The sequence below is a fragment of the Heterocephalus glaber genome, unplaced genomic scaffold (assembly GCF_053883595.1).
Source record: "Heterocephalus glaber isolate CG9 unplaced genomic scaffold, H.glaber_assembly_v1.0 deba00001606, whole genome shotgun sequence".
Taxonomy (NCBI): domain Eukaryota; kingdom Metazoa; phylum Chordata; class Mammalia; order Rodentia; family Bathyergidae; genus Heterocephalus; species Heterocephalus glaber.
The window spans coordinates 31,985,351-32,001,150 of record NW_028258377.1 but is presented as its reverse complement, the minus strand read 5'-3'; the positions used below and the strand labels follow the sequence as shown (position 1 = coordinate 32,001,150).

Genomic DNA, 15,800 nt, shown 5'->3' with positions numbered 1-15,800 from the left:
AAGTTAGACAATTTTACTGAAGAAAATTCCAAATGACTTAGAAATGAAAAGATGCTTCACTCCACTGCTAATTAAGGAAATGTAATTTTAAAAGATAATAGTGTTGAATTTCACACTCATTTCATACTTAATATTATCAAACATTATCTTAATAATATTAACATTACCAAATGTTAGCAAGAAAGTAGAACAACTAGAACTTGATGCACGCTAGTAGGGAAGTCTATTGGAGTAACAGCTTTGGAAAGCTGTTTGGCATTATCTAGTGATGCTGTGGATGTTCCTATTCTAGAAGTAGCAATTCCACTGTACTCTATGTGTCTCAAAGAGACTTTTGCATAAATAAGAGCCATGCACAAGAATGTGCATATATGTACACTACCTGCAGAAACAAAAAACTGGAGCCAACTCAAATGTCCAACAGAGAAACAGACAGATGAAGCACAAGGTAAAACACCAGGGAAGTCGAATAAGTTAGAACTATATGCCAGGAAGTATATGAATGTCAAGAGCATACTGTAAAGGGGGAAAAAAAGCAAGTTGTTTTTTAAAAAAAAGTAAGCGGAATTATTCTGTGCTTAAAATTCAAAAACATGCAATAGTGAGCAACATACAGTAAAAACATGTAAAATAATATAAAGAAAACAGTAAATAGAAAATTCCTGAGAGTATTTACTGCCAGGAAGGGAAAGAAATGTATTGGGATCAGGAAGGTGAGCTCATGGTCCTACACAGCTAAGAATTTCCCTTTTTCTTAAAGATGGTGCGTAAACAACACACCATGCATTGTCATTTTTATACCATAATCATATTCTTTTACATCTACCCATCAAATTTAATGACCCAATGTAGAACTATGTTTTTAATCAGAAACCCTGGCAACAGGTGGCCAGATTAGAACGGCCCCTGTCTCAATGAACAGCATCTCCACGACCTCTTCCACATTCAAGCCTGGGCCATTTGCCCAACACCACTGTGCTGGCACTGCCGTTTTACTTCCAGGTTTCTTCGGGTCACTCTTTGACCTCACCTAGTCTCATCTCTGTGGGAACCTGAGTTTGTGACGCCAGACTAGAGCAACTGTCCTCTAAGCGTGGCGCCTTTGAGCAGGTTACGGAAGCAGAGGTGTGGAGCCTGAATCAGACACTCAGAATGGGCCCCGAAGCCATGCTATTCTCCTCCAGGCAATTCTGAAGCTCACGTTTGAAAATTCTTCTTCTTAAGGACCTGGCCTAGCCGGTGGACCTCCCTACCTGGTCGTCGTCGTCGTCCTCGTTGTCCTCCTCCTCCCCCTCCTCCTCCCCCTCCGAGAGTAGCTCTTCAGCATTTCTTTCCAGCAGCCAGCAGTACCCCTGGTCGGTCCCCTCTGTCAGGCGGAAACCTCCTTTTATGCAGTCTAAGCAGTTGTAGCGTGGTCCTAAATCTATGGTCAGAAACCAATGGGCCTCACTGCAGTGCCCTGCTGGCCCTCTGCAGTTCCCAGGGGCTCTCAGAGGTGGTTTTTTCTCAGTGGACATATTAGTGTGGACACACACGGCAGTGAGTCTGCCTCAACATCAAAGAGTGTTTAGAATGACTGTGAAACAGGCAAACTGTTACGATTTTGTCTCCGCTTTAAGGAAATTTTCATGCCCTATTGGTAGTGGCCTTTTGCAGTAGGACAGTTGAAGAGTAGCTCCTTTCTCAGTGCCCTGGTATTTCCATTGCTAAGAGGAGAGAAAGGGCCGCAGTTATTTCTGAGTCCATTTCTCTGGCCCCAGAGCCCTCCTAGTGATCTCACAGACCTCATGCAGTTTGCAAGAATAAAGTGAATTCTAATGCCTGCCTGAAATAACCACATTGCCTTTGAGAAAGTTCTCTCAGCTCCATGCATGTTCCCTATTTTAATCTCTTTCATTCTCCCCAACTGACTTTTTACACTGAATCATTCACTTGGAAGGCTGTGTACCAAGTATGAGCTAATTCAGCAGGTCTTGAATTTGATATCAGCAGTATACACTGAACATGAGAAGTATTGTGCAGTATGTGTCACTCAGCCAAGTTTAGGACTCTTACCTTCCTGTCATTTTCATGGACGAGGTTGGGAAAGACAAGCGCTAATCCATAAGAAGAAAAGGAATATTTAATTTCAGAGAACAGGATAAATATGAGGGTGAGAAAAAAATAGTTTTTCTGTGAAGTGATATGGTAAACAACATCCTGGCTTCTAAGAAATGGGGTTAGAATCGAGCTCTGCCATAATTAGAAGTGTAGCTCTTCTCCGAGTAATCACTTACCTTCAGTTTCCTTGTTTGTACTAAGAACACAAGAACACTGGATTGACAGGTTTGTAAACATCAAATAAGATCACACACATGAAGACTTTTGCACAATGTCATCACCTAGTAAACCCTCAGTAAAATATACTTAATGTTGAGAGCAAGAAATAAAACCAACACAGTAAGTCAGAGCAAATTCTACCTGGCTCAATAAGTTCAGGAGTTCACATCTCTCCTGAGAAGACAGTGAAAGTTTTGATGAGAAAGATGAGATGTTCCGCACTTACTTCAGGAAGGTAGATTTTTATGTGACGTAGAGTGGGAAGAAGTAAAAAAATTGAGACGGAACTTCTGAGGTAGGTACAATGACTCGGGTTACAGGTGTGCTGCTCTATTGAGAAGTGAGAACTCCAGAGTCAAAAGCTGAATTAACTGATAAACTGAGGCAGGAGAGAAGGACAGAAAGAAAAAGAAAGGATGGTGTGAGGAATTGCAGCTGGAGAAGGGGGAACATGGTAGTGCCATTGACAAGCCAGGCAGGCAGCACTGGAAGGCAGGAAGGTAAGTTGTAAGGAGAAAGGGATCAACACCAGTGGAAACAAAATAGTAGAAAACTATTTTGATGATAAACTACATCAGGCAGCTGGAATATATATGAGAGAAGTAAATGGAGAGAAAATGGCACGGAGCTATCTTCATGTTTCAAAAATGAGAGGAGGTCAGGACTATACCAGAAGCTCATCTGCACAGAGTGAAGGTCTAAGCAAGGCTGCACTGCACAGGCAAGTCTTCCTGTTGCCCTGGTAACAGTACTCCTTCCTTCCTCCCTGCACTGACATCTTCTCCTCAGGAGAAAACCATATGCCGATGAAGTAACCATAATAATAGGCAGCCTGGGTAAAGGTCTTGTGAGAAGGAAAAAAGGGGACATAGGGATTTCTGCTACACACAAAGGAGGGAGGTCAATAAGGACAAGTTAAAGAGAAGGCCACGCCTTCTCTTTGTAGAAGTGCGATAGGCCTGTTGCTTCTCTTTGAACTCCAGCTTACTCATTGCAGGGGAAAAATGCAGGGACACAGCTGTTGCCTAGAAGCAAGAACCCAGGCCGGAAAGTGTGGAGGAGCCTTCTTGGCCTCAATGTAATGTGGCTGGGGATTGTTCAGCAGTGACATCTCACTGGCCAGTTTGCTCATCTGGCCACTTACTGTGACCCAAGAGGGTTGGCCTGCCCAGATGGAGTGGTAGAAACTGAATGGGGACTCAGAAGTGGGAAGTGTGGGTGACGGTGCTTTTTAACATGTTCAGAGTATCCGAAAGTTAGAAACATCAGGTCAGGGAATTGGTCTGAATCACAGCAGGTTGAACGCCAACGCTGACACCTTTGCTTCCCAAATTGGGACATTTTCTTTGCAACAGAGAAGAGGATCCTCACATATTCCTATCCAATAATATGTTTAAGATCCAGACTATTAGGGGATGCTTGAATTTTGGTAAAGATTTTCTCATTAGAGTGAATGAGGCAAAAAAAACTTTCCAAGGAATAGTATCCTCCTTTTTGCCATCATAATGGCATGTGCCTTGGCTGGTTACACTTCTCTTGTGGTATTTCTTATCTTACAAATAATAAAATTTGCTCATTAGTGAGCTTCTGCAAATACCTAGAGATGTGCAGCAACCACTGCAGTCACCACCCAGAACATTCCCTCTGCACGCTGTCCCTGGCAGTCAAGCTACTGCCCTGCTCCAGGGCCTGGCGGCCACTGATGTGTTCTAAATCTTCTTTTGAAAAAATTCATTGTGAAGTAAATCCCAAGACTCCGTTATGACTTGCTAATACAATAACAATAGTCATAGCAGTACAGGTCCAGCATCTCTAACCTGAAAACCCAAAATGTTTCAAATTGCAAAACTTTTTGAGTGCTAATAGGAGGCTTAGAAAATTTCAGATGTTGGAGCACTTTGGATCTTCAGATTAAGGATGTTCAACTAGTAAAGTTTATGTAAACATTCCAAAATCTGAAAAATATCTGAAACACTTCTGCTTCATTCAACTTGTAATAATATTTAATACATATTTGCATTACCCTACATGTACCATTTGAAGCTCTTTGTAGATGGGGAAACTGAGGCTTTGAGAAATTTTAGAAAGAATAGGAGAGGAAAAGGAAGACAGGGTCCTACTGTGACCACCTCATGGCTTGATTCCAAGTGCATTGCATCCCTAGGTCTATTTCCTTATTTCCAGTACAATTCTACCTCCATGGAAGACTAAGTGGAAAGAATACTAATTCTCCAATACCAGTTTCAAGAAGCTCAGCCTAGACCTAGGACTGTGCTACTCTTTAAAAATATATATATGTATGTAAGAGTTTGGTTAATTACACCAATAAAGTAAGTGAAGCAGTAATTGACAGGGTGTAAGATAAAATGAAGCCATGGTCCTAGAACACCTTCACTTTGAGCCCTGAGCAAGCAAGGAAGGTCAAACTTAGAGCTCTTATATTCTCTGTCACAAACTTGACCAGAATGGTAAAAGTAGACAAATTCCCTGATCAAATACTGAAATGCTATTTCAATGCCAGGAACATCAACTTCCTCTTAAATTTACAAAAAACAAAGGAGGGGGAATAGGATCTTTAATCTCTGGCTTGCCTGTATTTCAGATTGGAGTCCCCAACCCGGTCTCTGGTTATGGAGGCCCCAAAAGGAGTACAAATAAATGCAGAAGCCGGCAACATGGAAGCCACCTGCAGAACCGAGCTGAGACTGGAATCCAAAGATGGAGAGGTAAGGAGGAGGCGGGACAGAGTCCAAAGAGGTATGGGCCAATCTTTTCCAAAGCTGGTTTGCCATTGATATTGATCCTATACTGTATCAGCCCAAAAAGCCAATCAGAAGGTTTTGTTTTCTGGAACAGATAGTTTAACAGCATGATTATAAGCCAAATCCATATTACATAAAAGTTATGATTATTTGTAAAATGCTAGCAAGATGGCATGTATAGCAAGTACAGAATTATATGACCATAAAAATGAATGCTATTTCCAAATTCTGTTTCTTCCTCACTTAAAATGACATTTAGTTAACCAGCATAATTAAGCTGTATTTCACACCCATCTGGCTAAACATGAACTTAATTTACTTGTAGTCATTTTATGTCATATGTTTCAATTTTCATTGACAATGGAGAGTCACATCCAACAGCAATCCCAACCCAGAACCAGCAAAAAAGTCAGTAGGGGTAAAACTAGTCAAGCAAAGAATGAAGGATGACAGATACTAATTCTTTTATCTCACTACAATCTCAACTGGGTGAGCGGAAATGCCTCTTGTATTTTTGCAAGCAGGGTAAGGTAAATGTCCTTTCCAAAAATCATAATTTGACTGTAAACTTTAAAAATGCCTTCAAAGTGTTTGTAAGTGAATTTTTTATATCTCTATTCTACCTCTCATATCAATGTGGAAGGTATTATCCTCCCCTTGCTGCTGTATATCTACTCTGTGTATTAAAAAGTCTTTCCTTTGATTTCTTTGGTATTTGCTGTTTTGTTTTTAAAAGTTAAGAGTATTCAGGTATCACAACAGCTTCCTCAAATAGCCACAAATCACATGTATAACAACCATAGAAACTGCCTCACATGTTCAGTTCATAGGTACCAGATTATGAGTGCTGAAAGAATCAGTTATACTCATAAATTTAATGGCAACTTCCAGCACTGCTTATTTTTTAGAGTCATGTATTTTTTAGTCTATCCAATAGAATATCAGCACCACAAGGTATTAATAAAGAAAGGAAAGGTCACTGATCATTTCATTTTAAACTTGGAGAACGCTTTCTTCTTGAAGATCCACCTTGTGTGTAGAAGAGGTAGGATCTGAGAAATCCCTAGTAATAAAAACTGTTAAGTGTAGTATTTCTATATTTATTTCACTCTAGGACACTTCACATTCTGCATGTCATACTTCTGCAAAGTGTTAATAACCATCAGTAAGACATTATTTTACTAGAATATCAGCCTCTGGGAGGACAGAGACTTTGTCTTATTTATCTCTAAATCCTCAGTGCTGCCAGAGCTCAATCCTGAGGAGGTGTTTGTGGGTTTTTATTTGAAGTGCACATTCATCTACTATTTCTGGACATCAAGAGCACAAACAGCAGCCTCTGACTGACTCTTTCCCACTTATCCCCTCTCTTTAGATTAAGTTAGATGCTGCGAAAATCAAGCTACCTAGACTGCCTCACGGATCCTACTCACCCACAGGGACGAGGCAGAAGGTCTTCGAGGTCTGCGTCTGCGCCAACGGGAGACTGTTCCTGTCCCAGGCAGGAACCGGTTCCACTTGTCAGATAAACACAAGTGTCTGCCTTTGAGAGACTCTCCAGAGTGGACATTGTCAGCAGCATGAAGGCCGTTTTGTGGCTTTAGACATTGGCTGCCAGCTATTTTTACTAGAACACAGAAAGCCTATCAAAGACCTTTTATGTGTGAGTGTGTGTACACGCGTGAGTGTTTGCGTGTATGAGTGGATATAAATATATATATAAATATATAAATAAATATATATATATCCTCTGTATAAAATGAGGTTTCAGTACAAAAGGAACCATGGGTGACCCTGTGATCCCCACCATCATTCTCCATCCCATCACCACTGTCTAGGAGACAAAATCTAAATACTAATTCAAAATCAACATTCCCTAGGCCAGCGATGGCGAACGTTTTAGAGCCTTCAGTGACACCGATGGCCCACTGCAGCATGCGTGCCACAGATTCGCCACCACTGCCCTAGACCGTTTGGAATCACACTGTGCACTGAGAAGATCATTCATCAATATGTTCAAGCAACAGCATACCTTCTCCTTCAGTGTCATTAGAGGCAGCAATGGTGGGAATCTCCAAGTTGTTCTCAAGCACTGAGATCGTTGTATCAAAAAGAGCCATTTTGGACTGGGGGTGCTGCTCATTACTATAACATTTGCTTAGCATGTGTGAGGCCCTGAGCTCATCCCCAACATCACGCACACACCAGATATTTGGTTTCCCTTTCTTAGCTTTCGGAAGACTGGCCAACTTTTACCTTCCAGTTAGGGATGATGAGCCACTAAAGTCAGCTCTAAGAACTCCAAATGGCTGTCCAACACTTGCAGCCCAACATATTGGGGGGTTTTGTCATTGGATGAATGAGGAGAATGAATTTCAACAAATTCTGAACTGCCTCCACAACTTCTGCTTATCTGACTTCCTTCAAACTCACATATTCTCCCACAGTCAAAATAAGAGTTGTAAATCAGGACATAATAGGATAACAGCTGTTCTTCAGTCAGCTGGAAGCTACTCAATGGCCTAACAGAAAAGAATAAATGGGCAATATGTCTCTGCTCAAAGGAAAAATGGCTCAAAAGCTGTTATGGTCTCAATTTTGACTTTATCCAACACACTCTCACCCAAAATGATCAGGTCAATCAAAATGCCTAAGTGTGGAACCACAATCCCAAGAAAAGTCATTTAAAGGTAGAAATCTAATTAAGAGTAGCACCAAGAACCTAGTTAGTTTTTATATGTTTCTTGAGATTGTTAGGTAACTCAGAGCCATGCCTCATATTTTTAAGGGCGTGCCCAAATTCTCTCGCTTTGATCTTCTTATATATGTAATTTTTTCAGTGCTGGTAATATATTCCTAAATCTACTATTTTCTCTGGGAATCACAGATATAAAGCACTGCATGCTGCCAGAACTGCTCCCTGAAAGTTAATGTAAACTGAATCACTATCTTTATCAGAATCGCCATGTCCCTGGGGGCCCAGCAGCACCCACACCCACATCTGGAGGAGCAGCTCTCTGGTTCCCATCATCAGCTACCTCTCATCACTCCACGTCCATCACCATGCTCCAGGGTCACCCTGGCTGGCTCTTGTGCTGGGACAGGGGATTATACCATCTCTGTTCAAAGAGGGGAAAATGTGCCTACGCCTTAAGTCAATGCACTAAGCAAGGAGAAGCACATCCTATTTATCTTGTTACCTGTAGTTTCTTTTGAGTGATTGGAGGGGAATTGTTTAGTTTTGGCTGGGCATCAAATTTGGTAGACAAATAAAATGGTTGACAGATGTGGTTTCTACGGAGACCAGAATGGAGATGTAACTGTCTGGATGCCATTTAACCATCAGTGACCCCACGATCCTAAATGAGGTTGTATTTTGTAGATCTGAATGGCAATTTTTTTCCTCAATAAGGTTCTAATTTTCTTACTTCACAAGCAGGAGAAGGTTTGTCAAGGGAGATGAAAAAGAGGTTTGATGTTTTTGAGATGACACCCAAGCCTCTGGCTAAGATTTGCACACATGGGATGAAAAAGCAAGCTGTGGGGTACAGTACCCAGTTACTCAGAAGGGGTAGAGGGAGGGAAGGTCCTAGCCCAACCTGTGATTTTGCTGGCTTTGAGGCTCCAGGCTGGCTCTCCAATATCTCATGCAGAAGAACTGGGTTGGTCAATCTTAAGGCAAGATTGTAAGATTTCTTAGTTTGCAGCACTAAGACCTAATATGGGACACCTGTCCTAAAAGACATCCGGTTATTCTGGGTCGGTATTTCTAATATCCTTAGGTTCATATTACCAGAAACTGCATGCATCACACACAGGTTTTTTGCAAGCCAGGAAATGACCCCTTCCTTGGCTGTTAGAAACACCTACCCCATATCATTCTGATAAACAACTGTAATAACCCTGAGGTCCTTTGTGGCTAAATACCTTAAGACAGGTCTTTTTTTTAAGCAGGCTATCTTTGCATTTTGTCATCTCACATAGGGACAATGAGAAAACAGAAAGTTCCCTGGACTACTTTCCTCTGATTTTGTTCTAATCATGACAAAAGTCTGCGATCAGTACCTTGGGAGTTTTATGACCCCTCCTAAAAAGGGTATGATCCCACCTTTAAATTTTAACCCTAAGATTAGTCACATCATAAATACAATAAAAATAATAGCAGCAATGAAGATTATAAATGAAACACCTTTGGGGGGACACCTGATATAAAATTCTGGCTTTCACTTATTCTAAATGACCACAGTATATAAGGTAATAAGAAACATTGGTACAGGTGAAGTTATGGATTTCAGTTCAGACTTTGGAAATTGGTAAAATGTATTCTAAGTTCTTCATTATACACTTTTTTCTCCCAGTACTCTCCAATCAGAATATCTGCCGAAGATCATGAGAGTTTTACCTGAATTCTGGAAAAATACCTTTTACATTAAAATCTGCTAATCTCTAATTTTTTAAAAGGAGATTCTAATATTTATACAGTCTATGATATCTTCTAGACAATCACATCTTTGGGTAAATTAAGCAGCTGGTGGTATAACAGAGTTCAAATGAATCTTCAATATAATAGAAGTTTTAGGATGGTAATATTCATCAGAAAATTTTTTATAAATTAAAAATTGATCTCCAAATATGTTTAGCATTTAGTTGTATTTGACATATGCTCAATAACTGATAAAATTTCCATCTTGGGAAACTACTTGAGTATGTTGAAGGTGTTTGAAAGCTTTATGGTGGTGCCTGCCTAGATGGAAACATGACCTGTGGCTTTATAATTATATTACCCAAGAGAAAGAGTTTTTAAACTTCAATTTGCTTTTAACTCCCTTGAGGTCATTTTCCCTTGGGATAATTCCCAACATACACCCAGCAATGACAGACCAAAGAGTGCTGAAAGTTTGACCCTAGAGCAAGGAGCAGCAAGTGGGGAGCTGGACATCAAATCCGCCTCATGAATGTATTTCATGAATATATTTTACTGTTGCACAGCCACATACTTGCATCATTCTGCAACACTGGGGCAAAGCAGCTGTGCCAGAGACTGCAAGGCCCACAAGCATAATTATTACTATCTGGCCCTCTACAGAGAAAGTTTGTTGACCCTGACCTATGGGTCATTTGTGGTGTGTGTTGCACACAGCCAAAAAGAAGGCAGATCCCCCATAGCAAAGAGTAACCTACGTTTCCAGGTAGGCTTGGGAATATAAACATCTGGCAATGTATTTTAGGAAAGGAGATTTTACTTGCACTACATGAAGTAACCCACCCAACAGGGAAACACAGGGTCAGAGGATTTATTGGGAATAGGGAGGATGGAATTAGCAGAAGCTTTGAGAAAAAAAGGAAAACTGTGATCCTCCAAGAATCTTTTCTGAGGAACCTTGTTAGAAAGATGGTTCCTTAAATCCTAATCATTGTGTGAGAAGAAGTGAAGCAGGGTATCCTATGCTTTAAATTTCATCTCTTTGCTGAGAACATTCTTTCTGCTGTCTATGTAACAGAAATTTCCATCTCACTTTCCTGTATCCCAGAAAAATGTCCATTCCAACATCCTTCAGAGCATATTTTGAACTTTACATGTCATTTTTGGCCTCTGTGACCTCAAGTATTTACATCTTTAGAGTGTGAATATGTTCCTACAGCCACACCAGGCTTAAAGAGTGGGTTGGAACACTGAATAATTGCAAGTGTTAGGTGATGCAACATCTTAAAACATGTAGGAAGAAAAATGTAGTAAAATTCTTTGTACAGAGTCATCACTGGGAGGAACCAGATTAATGCCCATTTGCTTTGATTTCCTAGGATGTAGGTTTTTGTTCCTTGGTGTAGAGGGATCACAAAAAAGGACATGTGTTGGACTCCAACATCTCTGCTTCGTGTGCTAAGCCAGGGTCCTGGCAGGGATTTTTTTTCTCCTCAGTCAGGATGCCTTTTGCTAAAAGGGCTTTGTACTCAATGTTGTTAAAACAGCATCAGTTAAGAGTGACCCTTTCCAAATATAAGTATTCACAGTAAGCAGGGAGAATTTTTTTAAATTTACCAGTCCCTAATCTCTATCAGTTGTCCTAATATGGACATGGCTGAAAGAAGATTAAGTTGGTGCAGAATGAGAATATCTTGCTCTTGTTTATCTTCAGGCAAAAGGTTGCATGAAATTTGGGCCAACGAGGTAAAAGGATCCATTTAAGCCCGTGATCCTCTTTTTTAAGGCTCTAAAAAAAAGTGAAAAATCTCCTTTAAATAAGTTGTAAACAAAGCCAGTTCTCGTCCTCCTTCCTGCCCCCAGAAATCTTAGACAAAAGAGGATAAAGAAGCAGTTCTTTGAATGATACATTTGCATGGTGTACCAGTAGCAGATGGGGAAAGAGTTACAATGAAAGAAACAACCTTAGAAAACAGGCTTTTTATCTCAAAGATAAAATGTCTCTTGCGGTCTTTCATCACTTTCTCCTTGGTGGAAGGTTCCCCCAGTTCCAACAGATTTCCATTAAAATAGTCAAAGCTACTGCATTGGGATGTCAGATGGATCTCTTTCTTTGTGGTAATCGGAATTTAAAATTATACAGTTGCCTCTGAATTTCTCATTCACAAAGCCAAACCACTGATAAGAGATAAAGCAGTCCGAAGCCTGCTGCTTCAGCCAGCACAGCACAGCACACCACATACATTAGCACTTCCAAAAGCAATGTGATTTCCATGATTCTTAAAAGCGTTCTTCATAATAGAATCCTTGAAATTTCTCAAGGCAGATCTAAATGGCAAAGGGAAAATAATTACTTGTGGGAGGTCCTCCTTTGAAGCATTGTTAGAGCGCAAGTGTAAAGGAAAATACCCCTTTTGGAGCAACCCATGCTCAAATATGCTATTTGGTCCTCCCTCACCTTCCTTTTGCAGAAATTTACAGAGTAGGAAATTAGTATCTTCCTTTGAGAAAAAGAGAGCAAGAAAGTTATGAGCCCTTGATGCAACAGAGAGTGTAATGTAACACAGTATTAATGATCCCATCAAACTCATCAACAGTGTCATATACAACAACACAGATGCTCAGTGCTACTCCTTAATTTCACTCTAGCAATTGATAACTTCAGTAACCAATTTGAGGTTTGCAACAGGCAAGAAGGTTTAGAGTCCAAATCCACATAGGAAGTCAGAATTTTCCCAATGCCTCATAAAGCACATAGACATCCTCACTATGAAATGAGTGTATTTTGCTTCATCATGAACAGTTTTTGGCAAAGATCTGCTCAATAAAACAAATACAGAGCTACCCTCATTGGAAGAAGAGAGAAGAAAGCATTTGTTTAATCTAAAATCATCTGTGCATGGCTAGAGTCATCTAGAGGTCCCTCTTCTTCCAATGCCTTCACAGCCTAGTTCTACATTTGGATTTTCTTCGAGCAGTCAGACCTAACTCAGATTTCATAAAGTGAGAAATTTCAAATTGGTCTGTTTACATGGAAGCACTACAGCAACAGATTGAGGGCAGGAAGATGACATTTGTCAACAAGAAATACGTTGGTGCTTCTACAGTCTACATACTTATCTAATTCATAAGATTCTAACATCTTGAGAATCGGATTGAGAATTGGAGCAAAGCTATGAAATTTCTGTGGAAAAAAGAATCACCCTCACAAGATACTGCATAAAATAAGAGATTTTCTTGGATTCAACCCCTAAGTGTGTGAGATGTTGGATTCTATTCTGTACTAATAATTGTTTATAATTAACATTCATTGAATATTTACTGTGCCAAATATTTCACACAAATTCATTTTCACTTATTCAGTCCTTTGAGTTAGGTTCCTTTATAGTTCCAATTTACAGATTTGAAACTGAGGTGTAGGGAGGTTAAGAAACTTGTCCAAAGTCACTAGCTAGAAATCAGAAGAGCTAGAATGTGAGTCTAACTCCTGACCACTATGTTAGGAAGTCACCAGCACGTCAAACTATTTTTCAAGTTGTTTGGAAGTGTCTCCTACTAAATTTTAAAGCAGATCTTCTTTGTGAATGAAACTATAGAAGCTTTATTTCCTGTGTTCTGTCATTTCTCACCATGTATAAGTATGTGGCGTGAAAATATGGAAAGTCTGACGGAATAATAGAATCTAGAACCAAGAAAATTGATCTAGATGCTTAAGTCAGGGCCCCTGCCTTTTCACACTGGAAGATATCCTAGCCTCATATTTTACAAAGAATTTTAATACCCTGTAACCTACAGGTATAGCTAAACAGAGTTTTGTTCTCATAAACATCTACTTGCTTCTCTTCTGCCTCCCTTCAAAAGACAGATATCTAATTTTGGGTGAGGTTTTTGGCACTCAAAGGTTACCATTATTTTCTACTTGTGGCAAAAATAAATAAAATAAAAGAGCACTCGGCCTCTATCACTGTCCCTGTGCCTACAACAAGATAAGACTACGGAGGATCCAATCAGCACCAGACATTCGATACCAGCTAGAGCTGAGCTGGCCACTTTGTCTCTGATGGCTTCAGCCCACAGCTTGTAAGCCACTGATGATGCTCCAGGCTCTCCCCATCACTACCAATTGATCTGAGTTGGAAATGAGATCCATTTGCCAAATTTTATCCCAACAATGGCACCTTTTCACCAGTGTACACTTTAAAATGATGTTCTAGATTCAGCAATGAGGATGGTGGTGTTCCAACTAGGTCAGGAAATAATGAGTGTGTCTAAAGGTTACTACAACTGGGTAGCTTGGGGCACTTCGATCCTCTGAGCAAAGACATTGGGCTTTGATCTGTTAAAGGACAGGGGGATTTTTGCTGAATTTACTCAGCCAACAACCATTTGAGTAGATTATATACCAGGATGTCCTTGTTAAGGTCCTGCTGTCAATCTGTCCTCACCAGGACAGAGAAAGAGATGGCAGTCCATCCTGCTTTATGTGCTGTCCACACAGCACATACCTGATCCTCTGGGGAGAATGTGGATATACTCACTGCCCCAAACATGCAGCCTGAGGGTTAGTGCTTCTCTGGCTCAACCTCCCCGTAAAACCTTATCAAACAGAAATGGGCTAAAAATGCTAAAGACCTTATTTCAGGGCGAGTCAGTCAGAGATTTCCTTTCTAGTGATGCAGATGTCCAAATGGCAAGACAACAAAGTGTACCTTTAAAAAAAATCTCATGAAACTAACCTTACCAGAGCCAGAAATCTGGCTCACTGGAAGAGAGGGGAGACTCCAGCAAGATGAGCAAACTACTGGCACACTTAAATTTCAGTGACACAAAATCAGTTTCATCCAGTGTTTTTGTTAGGGAATGAGATGAAGGTTTCCATACATTAACCACCTCACTACCCAGTTAAGATTTTCCCTCTTGGAGTCCATGAAGCAGCAGAAACACCTCCTAAGGGGGTCATGTTTTAGAAAGCAAAGACAGAACATCTATGATGATGTGGCTACATGTTCTTTTCTCTGGAGAAGCCAGAGTCTGGTGCTTTTCACAGAAAAGATGAGGTCACAGAAGTCCCATTTGTGTGTAGATTTTCAATTTTGAAAAAGCAGCCCCATTCCCATGAAACAATTTAGTTCAGCCTTTGTGTTATTTTTGGTTTTGTTTTCTTTTTTCCTCTGGGTTTGAGTGTGATGTGAGAAGAAGAGCTTTTTAGTTTTGTTTCAAATAACATCGATCCTTGCACACACTATGCAAAAATTTTGTAAGCATTGCAATAATGCTATGAATTACAAGGAACTATTTTAACTTTATTACACTTTCTGTATAAAAATTTGCATTTAATATTATTTCGACTTCAGTCTTGTAAAATATATTAATAAAAATAATGATTGGTAAGAAGGAAAGCACCCTTGTCCACTTTTTTAGGGAACTCCTCTCTCACAGTTAATACATCAGCCAATCCTATGGACTCTATCTCAGAAAGAAATTTTCAGATTAACTTCTCTTCTGCATATCTTTGATCAGTGGCCCACCATGTTGGTTAAGCAGTTTTAGCTCTCAGAAAGAAACTCACAGAGGCTGCCTTATGAAAAGATCTTATTATAAGGTGATCCCTGGAATTTGGGGATCCATGGGCTCTGGAACAGGTCAAAAGAACAACTATTCTGTTCTCCTAAGGACCTCTATAACCTCTGGCTGCAGCATACTACATCCCTCTCTAAATCTTTGAAGAACCCAGTCTAAATGGCTCCTACTGGTTAGAACCTTCTCAACCTGCATTCCTGGTTAGCCGGTGGATACACTGTCTTTAAATCAGCTGCTCATCCATGGTCCTATCAGTTTTCAGGCTCTTACAAAAGACTATCTCAGTGCCACTTCCCTAGATGGAGCCATGTGTGAGATCGTGTACAGTGGAAGGCATCATGGGACGGTACTCTGACCTACCCACCACAATCCTTCATTTTGAGCATCTCACATCTCCTGGCCTTCCACAGTAACAAGTTGGTGCACAAACTATTTATTTCATCTCCCTATACTGCCCTCATATCTAGTGCCACCCCACCTCAAAACATCAATCTCATTCATGTATATCTTCTTGCTGTGGCTTCATCATTTCCCTTTGATTTCCTCAGTAATTTATTTTATTTTGTAACCCTAATATATTGTACCTGTGTCTTATCTATCTGGAGCCCTAAAATACTTATATTAATTTTTAAAATTTATATATAAGTAGTCATATATCTAAATTGACCTTCACAATAATTTTATAAAGTACATAGGTAATTTCCTCATCTAAAAAA

At 40.1% G+C, this 15,800-nt stretch overlaps 1 protein-coding gene across 6 annotated transcripts in view; it reads left to right on the top strand.

Moving 5' to 3' along the window:
- Positions 1-14,903, top strand: part of Sgcd (sarcoglycan delta) — a 959,917-nt gene extending 945,014 nt beyond the window's left edge. For all 6 annotated transcript variants that reach the window (XM_004836500.3, XM_021240731.2, XM_087194525.1 and 3 more), the window contains 2 exons: positions 4,922-5,045; positions 6,457-14,903. In XM_004836500.3, coding sequence (XP_004836557.1) covers positions 4,922-5,045; positions 6,457-6,630 — 298 coding nt within the window. In that variant the 3' untranslated portion in view covers positions 6,631-14,903. The remainder of the gene's footprint in view (positions 1-4,921; positions 5,046-6,456) is intronic.
- Positions 14,904-15,800: the final 897 nt, after the last annotated feature.